The 12,399-nt window shown below is 40.7% G+C and overlaps 1 protein-coding gene across 2 annotated transcripts in view; it reads right to left on the reverse strand.

Moving 5' to 3' along the window:
* Positions 1-154: 154 nt before the first annotated feature.
* taok2a (TAO kinase 2a) overlaps positions 155-12,399 on the reverse strand; it is a 31,093-nt gene continuing 18,848 nt past the window's right edge. The window contains exons 14-20 of one of the 2 annotated variants that reach the window (XM_042504607.2): positions 11,975-12,211; positions 11,387-11,515; positions 10,787-10,990; positions 10,347-10,586; positions 9,488-9,700; positions 8,658-8,840; positions 155-7,757 (exon numbers count right to left, since the gene is read on the reverse strand). In XM_042504607.2, coding sequence (XP_042360541.1) covers positions 6,858-7,757; positions 8,658-8,840; positions 9,488-9,700; positions 10,347-10,586; positions 10,787-10,990; positions 11,387-11,515; positions 11,975-12,211 — 2,106 coding nt within the window. In that variant the 3' untranslated portion in view covers positions 155-6,857. Of the gene's footprint in view, positions 7,758-8,657; positions 8,841-9,478; positions 9,701-10,346; positions 10,587-10,786; positions 10,991-11,386; positions 11,516-11,974; positions 12,212-12,399 lie in introns of both variants that reach the window. The other variant, XM_088090920.1, reaches the window with a different exon arrangement.

The following is a 12,399-nucleotide window of genomic DNA, read 5'->3' on the forward strand; positions in this document are numbered from 1 at the left end:
GAAATTTTATTATTTTTTTTAAGTAGAAAAAAATGAAGAAAAAAATGAAAATAAGTTTGGCATGTTTGTCCTGTAAACATCTAGATTTAAACATGTTTTCTCCAAAATATTTAAGCCACCAAACATGAAGGCAATGCCAACAAAAACACGCACACTTTTGTCTTTTTTTGTTCATTTATTTCTCCAAAATTATTTTGTTACGTTGCTGTACAACTTATTTCTCAACTCTCCTCCAAACATTTTGAACCTGAACATTTTAAACTCAGCCTCCTGCTGTAAAAACTGCTTTTCATACATCCACACGCATCCATCCTGCTCTACACAGACTCTCATCTTCTTCATCTTCCTCCTCATCATCCTCCTCACCGTCAGTGTGTTTAACCTGCTGGCCACAAACAAATAGGACTGTCGGACAGACAGCGCTGTTGTCTTTTTGTGGGGGAGGGAAGGTGTTTCCTGCCTTCAGAGACCAAGGCAGAAACACTGAACACTGTGTTTGTCCCACAGAAACATTTCAAAACTGCACCAGAAAACAAATGGACCCACATTAAAACAAGGAACCATAAAGGAAGAACAGCACAGCATTTTGGGAAGTTTGCCTGTTTGCCATCGAGTCATAGACAGACTGAATCAAGCAGCATCTTCATTTATTTTAAAAGCAAGAAAATGTGAATCTTTTGTCCACGTTTTAGTGCAATTTATGCTGCAACAATAACTAATTAAATCTGACAAAACAATAATGGCAACTCAATCAGAGCGGATAAAATTAGCAGGTAAGTCAAATGACTGATTAATCACCACTTCAATAAGGAAAAAGAAAAAGAAAAAATTAGCTTCTTTTCTGTTTTATGTGACAATGAACTGAATATTTTTAGACTGGGGGGGCAGCCCTAGATCAGAAATCTAGGGCTGCAAACAGTAGTGTTGTTTCCAGTATAATTCCTGCAGTTAATTGATTTATTTTACTTAAATTATTTTTTTAATTTATAAAATGTCAGACAAGTTGTCTAAAGATCTTCAAACATCATGCTTTGCCTGACGAAAAATGTCCAAAATATTCTGTTCACTGTGATATAAAACAAATAGCTGGGGTTTTTTTTGTTTTTTTTGCAATGCCGCAATTTTTAAGGTTTTGTTTTTTTTGAAAAATGACTTAAGCCAATTCATTTTCTGTTAGCTCTAAAGTGAATATTTTAATGTGGTGAAAAGCTGGTAGGAATAAAGACATTATAACAGGCATTTCTTCACTATTTTCAGACCTTCCATTAACCAAAGACATTAGCAAATAACAGAGAAAATTATCAGCAGACTAATGGATATTAAAAATGACCTTTACTTGCTGCTTTAGACTAATAAATATCTTCTCATCTGACCGCAAACATGAAAATTTCCCAAAATGTTCCTCTAATGTCGAGGACAATGAAAACACAGAAATCCTGATGTCAGTGAACCGATGTGTTGAACTCACAGCTGTCAGTGACTCCAACAATAGAAACAGGATTCATCTACTTCTACTCTTCTCTCTGTTGGAGGTATTGTGAGTGCAGCTTCAATTGGCAAAAAAAAAATTAAAATAAAAACTAATTCGACTGCGGAATGATCAGCAATGAAATTCTTTACAAAATGCATTTAAAAAAGTTGGCAAAATGAAATCTCACAAACGTTTTCTTGAAGTTATCGAAGGAGAAATTGATCAACGTGCGGCCAGCAGATTCCTGCCAATCGTCTCCGTCAGCACTGATCACTGCGTGTTGGGTGACTGTTTTCACCACCTGAACGTCTTTAATGTCTCCACATAGATTTAAGTCCAGCATGTCCTGTAACAATGATGCTAAAAAAAAAAACATTTTCCAGCTCCCACTCTGATGTCTTTTTCTGTCCCCTCCTCATCTCACTCTGCATCTCCTGTCAAACATTTGCACAAATACGGGAAATAAACTTAAATATTTAGGCAAAAAAACCCAAAACAAAATCAAAAGTCTGCATACAAGAAAAATATGCATTATTTTTTAAATCCACCCAAACATTCTTTTACTATCAGTGCAAATGAGGTAGACGTGACAACTACAGACAGCATCAGATCACACTGAGGTCGGCCTCCTGCAGCGCTGCTGGAGGCTCATGTGACGTGTTGGCGGGAAACCAGCTGATTTTTGTTCCACCCGTCGCCACGCCGACGCTGCAGGAAGTGACCGGATGATTTTTCTACCCATTCACACTGTGCAAAATCAAATGATGAGCTGATAATCTGGAAATGTTCTGCTATTCCAGCCCTGCAAAGTGTTCAATATAGACTCAAGAAGTAATTATAGGATAAATAGTCATATCAATATATCTTGTAAATTAACCGAAACAGATGAAATAAGTTAAGAAATCTTTAAACTCAACTCACTAAGATGATGTTATTTCTCTGCTTATTTTTACAAGTTTTCAAGCAAACTGTGTGGCATAAGTGGCATTCTGAAATACGACATTATGGATAAAAAGTAAATTTTGAAATAAAGTGGCATTAAATACAACTTTTGCCTGAGACAAATGCCAAAATTAAATATAATTAAAAAGCAGAAACATGTCTAGAATGGAAAAGAGAACTGCCAGGTCAGGAAAAAAAAAAAAAAGATATCTACACGTGATAACAAGATGTCTTCTTGTTTCATGCTATTAAAAGATGTTTTCATGTTATAACAAGAAACTTGTGCCAACATGAAGAGTTTTTGGGTTATAACAAGATATTTTCAAGTAATAAAGAGTTTTTTAACGTTTTCTTACAAGGTATTTTCATGTTATCAGAAGATGTTTTCATGTTATGTAATGAGAGAATTTTCTTGTTTTAACAATATACTTATTTTATCGTGCTGTAAAGTGAAGTGTTTCACGTAATAACTTGATCCCATGTCACGTAATTAAGGAAGAATATTTCATGTCATAACAAGAAAGGTTTCTTGCTATAACAAGAACAACAAACATATAAAACAAAGTTGTTTTAAGAAAATAATGTTCTAATTATAACATGGAAACACCTTTAAAACTTAAAAAACATCTTGTTATAACGAGAAACTTTCATGTTATTACCTGATACTGATCTTTTTTTAAAAGCTTTTTTTGCCTGATAGTTCTACTCTTCTGTACAAAATGATGAAGATGGGTTACATTTTAATATATTTCTTAACAAACTGTTGGTTCAATTTTACATCCAGAATATTCATATTGCTATTAAAACGATCTAATACTGAACACTTTTGGGCTCCATATTTTGCAGGTTACAGTGTTTTTTGGGGGAAAATACTTTGCATGGAGACTTCAGGGTGCGAAACATAAAATAATCAAAAAAACAAACAAACATGGCACCGAACATGAAAGATTCTGGAAATTATTAATATTCAGCTCGACTACGGAAACACTCCACATTGTAATACTGGCTCAAAAATAAAAAGTAAAAAGTCGAACGTGGCCCTCCCCAGAAGTATAGACTCCCACCCTGAGACCTCCACAGGAATGCTGGGAAAGGTAGTCCTTTTGTCCTCCTTAGAAACATTAATATTTTTTTTCTTTTTATAGCTCTATCACAGTAACATTGCGCTTATTCCCCCACCTAGTGGTCAAAATTGGCAATTACATTTTTAAAAATTAGCATACAACATAAATATTACCGCTGCAGTAGAGGTAATAATAATGATAGCGTCTATTTGTCTGCATCTAGTACAACATCTAGAATCATTATTATTACTCTAACACAGTCTCAGTTAGTGCTTTATGTACACTGGTAAGTACAATGCAAGTCAAAGTGTTTGGACAGTGAACAATCTTCAGTATACCTGCTACATTTACAGGTATCTTACATTTATATGCATTTCTATAAATAGGTAGTGTGCATGTTATCCATACAAATGCTGCCTGTACACAAGTTCCATGCACTGAATTGAACTAATTTGTAATGTAACATGTACATCTTATCTACAGATGCAGACCAGACTGTGACGAGGGAAACGACAGGTGGAGGTGTGGGTAAGATGTCAGCACGCACGCACACACGCAGACACACACACAGGCACACACGCAGGCACACACGCGCACGATGCACGCACGCACGCGCACGATGCACGCACGCACGCGCACGATGCACGCACGCACGCACGCACGCACGTACACTTTTCAGCACAAATCGCACACAGATTTAGTGCTTGGCTCACTCAAAAATACTCTCTGGCAGCGTCCCTTTGAAGGAGCAGTCCGACATTTTTGGGATGTTTTTTTAGCTGCTGTTTCTTTCTGTGGGAGTTCAGTACAGACATGTGGAAGCACAAGAAAAATTACAAATGATCTCGTTTCAATGTTGCATCTCGGTAAGCAAGTAAATCCCTTCAAGAACTTCCTGTTTAAAGGTGGCCAATACAACAGAGCCGTATCAAAGTATTTATCGCCACATGTCTTTTTCTAAACCTGTTACACAATGGTGTATTCTTTAAATATCTCTGGACTATATGTACACAAAGGTGTACTTATGTAATTTTCAGGGGAGTACATGGAGAAATTGTGATGTATATGTCCACATATTTGTGTTTACAGTCAGATTTTTAGCATATTTGTAGTTGAAGAGGCAGTCTCTGTGTTTGTATTTAAAGTTTGATGCTGTCATCATATCTGAAGACTGAAATGCTGTTTTTTTTCATTCAATACATATGTCAGCAGGGACAATATTTGGGAGTTTTTCTCTCTTTTTTTAAAAAAATAAATTGCACATGAATAGTTACAATAAGTGACCAAACCTAATGGAAAAAGGCAGCAATCAGATTATATGACAAACCCTAAAAAAATAAAAATACTTAGGTTTATACGACTAAGGTGCTTAATACAGAGATCCCATATTTTCATGGCAACATTTCAAAACGTTTCCATGAATTTGCAAGGACCCATAACCAATTTTTTTTCTTGTCTTAATTGCATTTTGCAGTTGCATCAGCTCCAGATGGATTCTAATGTGGGTCTTTCGGTCATCTTTCCTGTTTTTTCTCTAATAAAAGACATTTTAAAAAGCCTAAAAAATATAATATAAAACTTCAAATTAAAACTTGGCAGGCAATTCAGACATTAAGGGTTACGAAGCATTAATGTAAACAAGTAGTTCTCAACCAGGGATCCTTGAGTGAGTCCCCAGAAAAATGGGAAATCATTTTATTTTCACTATTTCATTCACTATAGAAGTGAAAGCAGTAACTATTCAGATCATAGGTAGACTATAGAATTCTGGGCTTAATCGCATCTAACAACCAAAATGTTTTCGGTTGGAGGTCTTTGGAGCAAAATATGATCAATCGCAGGTCTGTTAATCAATGTGCATCAATTTACAGGTCCTTGAAACAAACATTTTTTGTATCAATGTCAAGTATTATATTTGTGAGATCTCCCTGCCTTCTCACTTTTAGCAAATGTCTTATTTTCTGTTTTCTTTGATTTGTATATTACTGATTTTTTATGCGTTATATATATATATATATATATAGCACTGTGAATTGTTTTTTTGTCTAAAATAAAGTTGTCTTGGTTTGTTATTTAATCCATAAACAATTCCCAACACACTCTCTAGAAAATATACATATCAAAATGTATGGCTCAATATTAAAATATTAAATAATGTGCACTAAAAGGAATTTAATCGCCCACCAAAATCTGGGTTTTATTCAAAGCTGAAAAAGTGTGAATACATTTTTTATGAAATGCAACGTTTAGCTTTAGCTGCCAGTAAAGCTATCGTGTGTCTTTTTGTATTCCTACATGTAACTGTGATGGGGCTGAAGTTGTTGGGAGGCACACAGCTGCCCCCTGCTAAAGCTAACCCTCTGTACTGAACACCCAGAGATCAAACTGATCAAGAACTACTCATCTTGACTCTAATTAAGATGGCAAAAACTAGAAAAAAAGTCAGACTGCTCCTTTAAGAAGACTTAAAGGGCAGTGGTAGAGTTGTCTTGGGTCAGCCCAACGAAGAGATGGCAGTGTTTCTTTAATTGTCATATACAGAATCTTATTATCACTACAAATAAAAGAAATGTCTATTCAAGAAATCTTCCCTTGGTTGACCCCCCCTGCCCGCTGAAAGTATGAAACACTTACAGATCAAAAAAACTGGGTTTACAATTTACCGTTATTTACATAGTTACAGTGGTTTTTAAAGCACCGCTAGCCGAGTGGAAGCTCCACAACTGTCGCTGAAAACCAGAATTTCAAACCTGCTCGCCGGCTCAACTTTTCAACCTGCTCTCCGACTCTGAAGGTCTCCAACCTGAATCTCAAACAGGCGACTCATGTCTCCTGCAGTTAGCCGTCAATACTGTGCAACAGATTCAATGTGCCACAAAATGAACAAGCAGAGGTTTTTGGGTTTTTTTGTCAGATTTTACAGGTGGACTCATTCATTTTGCAGCACATGGCTCATTTTTCACATGTGGACATGTTATTGTTTAGTTTCATCACCGTTCCTGTGCAACTCTTTAATGTGGAAGAAGTAAACAGTGATGCTCGGGGGTCTTAATACTCGTGTTTCTCTATAGTGACTATAAATAAAAATAAAAAGGGGCTTCCTCTCTTGATCTTCTTGTGCATCAAGACCTGTTTTAAGTCCCTGCACACTTTGAAAACAGAGATCTTAAAATTTACACTTAAAACTCGGCTATTTGTTTGTTTGTTTTTGTTGTTTTTTTGTGATTGATTTACATTGCTCCAGCTTTATGAAGCCTCCTAAAATATGCAAAGAACTTACAAAAACCCTCTCTCCCTTTAACAGGCTTCTTCTGTTGGTTTCTTTAAAGGAGCAAAGCGACAGATCTCAGATCAGCTCAGAGAGGAGAATTTGGGCATTTTCATGAATAAGAGAGGTGAGAGCCATTAGAAATGTGGGAGGTGACTGATGTGCTCCGGCTGAGCCCTCCGTCACTCCCCCCGCCGCCCCCTGGCCCTCCAGAGGCGGTCCTCCTCAGAGGCTGGGGGCTATTCCTAAGGGCCATCAGACTGGGGCCCCTGATGCTCAAGCCCCCGCCTCCGTAGCCTCCCTGTGACGATGAAGAAGAAGAGGCTGAGGAGGGAGGAGAGGAGGAAGAGAGGGAGATGGGGGGAGGTGGTGGTGGGGGAGGCAGGAGAGCTAAGGACTGGGAGGAGGCGTGGGTGGAGAGGTGGTGGTGGTGGGCCTGGGAGTGATGAGGGTAGTGGCCCCCTCCTCCCACCCACTCCCTGGCGCGCTCGCGGTCGCGCTCCCTGCCGTCGTGGCTGTCGCGGTAGAGCTGCGGCGTGCTCTGGTGGTGCTGGTAATGCTGAGGGAGGTAGTGCTGCTGGTGATGGTGGTGGGAGGAGTGGGATGAGGAAGAGGAGGACGAAGAGGAGTGGCCCCTGCTGCTCTTGTGCGGGTCGCTGTCCCTGCCGAGGCCGTGGGAGGAGGTGATGGACTCTGCGCGGCTGAAGCCTCCCCCGCTGTGGTTCTGACTGCGCCAGGACGGAGTGGACACCGAGTTCTGCACGCTGTGGCTCCAGTGGCTCCCTGAGCGGGGCACGGGCCGGGAGGGCCAGCCGCTGGAGCCCGAGGACGGGCTGGGGGTCGGGTAGCCCTGGTTGAAGGCCTCGGCCGGGATGCCGCTCAGCGCCATGTTGCTGAAGCCGAGACGCATGCTCTCCGAGTCAAAGGCCTCGATCTCGTGAGCCTGGCGCTCGAGCAAAGTCCGGATTCGCTCCGAGCGTTCGTTCTGCAGAGAGAGCATCTCCTCCTCGATCTGACAACAGACGTTCATGCCGTCAGTGGTTTGTGAGTCACAACAAACAACAAACATGTCTCCTACAGCTAGAGGTGTTCTGCTTTTTTGAAAACACAAAAATCAATAACGTTTGAGCTTATCCATACTGCTGTCAAGTCTCGTGGGTCCTAAAACATAACACTGCGATCTCGAATCGAGTCACGTCATTTAAAATTCTAAATATCAAATATCTATTAATTTTCAGAACTTTAACCCTTTAAATGCCAGCTTTTGGTCATAATGCCACTATGTTTTTTGATTAAAAACACACAGACAAAAACAAATTATTTTCAGTATACTACATGACAAGTAGATTTTTAAAAGAAATTATCACAGTCTGGGATATGTCAATGATTTGCAGCAGCACTGATTGTGACAGTGCAACTAGTGAAAATCGCATGTATTTTCTCCATATGCCAAATATGGTAAAAATTACAACATCAAGTATAAAATAGTAAAATTTTAAATTCCAAGGCAAAAGCCCAGAATGACACCCAGAAATAATACAATGCATGTTTTTATGCTTTCATGGCTTTTTCAATGGCACATTATCTGCCCTTAACAGTATAAATGTAACAATTATATTTACACAGTGTATGTTAGACTTATTATAGGAGCTACAGTGGAAATTCCAAGATAAAATAAAAATACACAACCTCGCCAAAATTAATGTCACATGCATGGACTCAGCCAAAATAGGCACCAAACAGCCCCTAATGGTTAAAAGCCTCTACAGTGGAAACAGGATTTTAGTGTGGACTCGGACATTATCGTCCACTCATCCTCATTAGTTCAGTCCAGCAGCAGAGAGTTCTCAATCACACTGAAAAGCTTAGGCAGTGTTGTGTCTGTGTTAAAGAAGTCGAGGTGTGTTCGTACCCGTTGCTCCAGCAGCGCCCGGCGGATGGACACCCTCTGCTCCAGGTCCTTCACCTCCCGCTCGTGCTGCGTGTCGGTGTGGATCTTGATCTTGCTCTGGTAGGCGTTGAGCAGCTCCAGCTCCTGCTGCAGCTGCATCCTGAGCACCTGGTACTCCGCCTCCTGGGTCTCATCCAGACGCAGCTGTGGGGACAAAAGGGGCGAGCATCAGCATCACACGAGCGCAACCTGCTCGGAGCACTGAGGTGAGAAAATGTTCAACTTATTTTCTTGATCATTTTTTTTTTTTTTTAAATTACAAAGTGTTTCACAGAGGATCTCTTTCACCAAATCTCTTGGGTGTAATGGTGAAAGATTTTACTGTCATATTTGTATTTCCTTTCCGGTCACTACACTGACACATTTACAGAAACGTCAATGTGTTTAGTCGCTGTAAATAAGTTTATGTTTATATATTTATGTATATATATTTATGTTTTTCTAATGTTTAATAAGGTTTCCCCCAGCAGAAATTGTTGTGCTTGCAAGTAGAAGAGAGATAATTATGAGATAATTTAAGAATTCTGTCACGCTGTGCCAATAAGGAAATTGCAGGCGGCTGATTGTTTGCAGAAATCTTCAGCACATGTCTACCTGCTGATTTTAGTTGACTACACAAGATGAATTTTCCAAACTACTGTTGCTTTTACTTTGTAAACTCTGTGGTGAACACACTGATGTGGTGGTGATGCTGTGGTGCTGATGCTGTGGTGGATGGAGTGGCTGTGTGGAGGTGTAGGTGCACTTTTCAGGTGTAGAAGGTGCGCGGGGGGTTTCCTTGCCTTACTCACAGCCTGTGTGGACAGCATGTCGTTGATGGAGTGGTCGTACTGCTCGGCCAGGATGGCCAGCTTACGTGTTTGCTCCTCTTTGAGGCGTTTGAGGACGGCCTTGTGGTCGGATTTGGGAGTGCTCTCCAGCAGGTGGTTCCTCAGGGCTTTGTACTGACGGGTCTGGATCTTACATGTCTCCTGGAACTGACGCTTGATCTGCAGCTCTTTGGACTGAAACATGTTTAAATAACCATCAGATAACACCAAAATAATACTCAAACTTTTTGTATTTTATGTGCTACAACTACATTTTGGGGGTTTGTGATATTTTACTTACTGATTCAAAATTTACATGAATGAATGAATAATTTTATTTCGGTTAAATGCCTCATGAGACACAATTTTATTTTCAATCAATACTGGACAAAGGAATAGGCTAAAGCCCAAGGTTTATTTTTATTTGACCAACCAACTGAGCAAGTTGTGTAGTGTCAACAGTACAGTAATCTGACATGTGTAAAAGTTGCGTGTTTTGAATCTTCACTTGATTCCAACTTTCTGTTGTAATTCACAACGACCAAGTGAGCACTAACATTTGCGTTAGCTGCCTTCCAAGTTAGTCAGCCCAATCGTGAGCACAGCAGGCTTTTCTGGCGTATTAGCAATTTATATTCAAAAGTACGTGTTTGTGTGTCTTTCTTGTCAGAGTAGGAATCACACAGGAAAAGGAAGTGGTCGTGTTTGCGTGAATATTATGAGGCAAACATTCACTTCACGTTTGAACCTAAAACACCTCTGGCCACCAAGGATCAGAGTGCCTCATCTGCAGCTACAGTAATCTCAGACCTGTAGAACTCCCCATAAGTCTCCTACATACCTTAAGGCTCTTGGGCTGCTGCCGGACCTCCATGGCGTGTTTCTGTCGAAGTTCTTGCTCACGACGCTTGTTGTACTCCATCTGGTTGGTGAGCTCGGTCTGGTGTTGCGTTCGGATCAGGTCAGCGCGGGTCCGCTGCACTGAGCCCAGCTGCCTGAACTCCAGCTCCTGAGTGGACTCATGATGCCGCAGCAACATGGCGCACTCCAGATCCTTCTGGGTCTGCTTCTTGTTCAGGTCCTTGTGGAGGACGAGATGGAGGGAGAGCAGAAACACAAGAGGAATAAAATAAACCACAAAAACAGTCCATGGCAAAAGGTTTCTTTCAGTGGAAAATATTTGTCTTTAGTTAAGGGAAAGTGCATTACTCAGTTAAATGGGTCTCGAATATGTGAAGTGCATCACCAGTTTATTTCATATTTTTCTATTAACCATCATACCTCTCTGAGCAGGTCCTGCTCCAGGTTGTGGCGAGCCAGCAGCATCTTCCTCTTGTACTGGCGACACTGCAGCTCATAGTACTGCCTCTGCCTCCGGAGCAGGCTGGCCTCCTCCTCCGCCTGCATCTGCTGCAGACACTCCTTCTGACGGATCAGCCACTCCTGCTTCTCTCGCTTTGGAGTCGACTGGTTCTCATTCAGTTCCTGCTTATTGCGAAGGAGGAAAAGAGGGGAAACCAAAGGGATCAAAACTAGATATCTTTGTGTACAAACACTTGCTAAAATGCTTCCAGTCAATATTTGAACCATGGGAGGAAAGCAACAATGACCTGCAGTGGACTTCAGGGACAGGGATGGGGATCATTCATTTTTATCAATATTGATACATTTATCCAGACTCATAAACGATCCTTTGTCAACACCACAATCAATATTTTTTATAAGCTCAAACGTTATTGATTTTCCGGTTTTGAAAAAAGCAAAGCCGAGCTACAATCCCAATCGCTGGAGGGATGCTGATCCACACCTGCTCTGGTTTGGGGAATATAATCCATATGATCAACATGTGTTCTGAATATATGAATATGTGCTTGCTCAGACCTCTTTCAGCTGATCCTTGCGCTGGCGGTACTGGCGTTTCTGTGACTCCAGTAAACTGGTCAGCTCTTTCTTCTGCTGGCCCAGAATGTGCTGCTGGAACTTCTTTTCCTCTGCCAGAGCTGCTTTCGTCTGCAGGTTGACACAAACAGAGGCTGAGGGTAAGAGTTTTGCTTTCTGAAGAAACATTAGAGCTGATACAGATACAGCAGCAACTGCTACCTGTGCTGAAATGATCCAATATTAGCATACAAAACAATTATTTCAGGTAAACAGGGTACTGGTGTGAACACACCGAGTCTGCAGATATTTTACACATGGAATAATCTGCACTCTTCCATCATTACCACTGTTGATATGCCTTAGTTCAGATTTTGTTTTAACATCATAACATGTCATCGTGTTTTTAGCTGGTTACATTGCTATTATTTGCTTGTTATTTTGTATGGTTTTATTTATATTTTAACTGTTATTTCTTTCTTTTTAAATCTTTGTTCATGCTAGGCATCATTGAAAATGAGGGTCTCCTTCAACTGATTTTCCTGGGTCTTAAACAAAGGTGTGAATGAATACATGAAGCCTTGAGGTCACCTCTTTCTCCAGGATGGCCTGGTGCTTCTTGGCCAGCTTGTCGGCTTCGGTGGAGAAGCTGTTCCTCTGGTTCTCCAGCTCTTTGTCCAGCTTCAGTTGATGCTCGTCCATCTCTGCCTTCAGCTTGTTCTCGAGCCCCATCAGCTGCTTCTGGTGCTGCCGCCTCATACGTTTGTAACCAGACATCTGCTCTCGCAGGGCCGAGCCCTGCTCATGTTCCTGGATCTGACGGGTTACCTGGAGAAAGGGCGGAGATGAGCAGGAATAAACACTGGTATTTGAGGGTGGAAGCATTTCAGCTGGCCAGTAGAGGGCTGAGAGGTTCATGTGACACTTGCTACATATGCTGTCATATATAGTATTTTGTGCAGAGATGTTCTCCACCAAACTCTGGACTCTGTAACTTGTTTTTAATGTGACAAGCA

This window comes from Plectropomus leopardus, chromosome 18 (genome assembly GCF_026936395.1).
Source record: "Plectropomus leopardus strain MGB_pleo_1.0 chromosome 18, ASM2693639v1, whole genome shotgun sequence".
NCBI lineage: Eukaryota > Metazoa > Chordata > Actinopteri > Perciformes > Serranidae > Plectropomus > Plectropomus leopardus.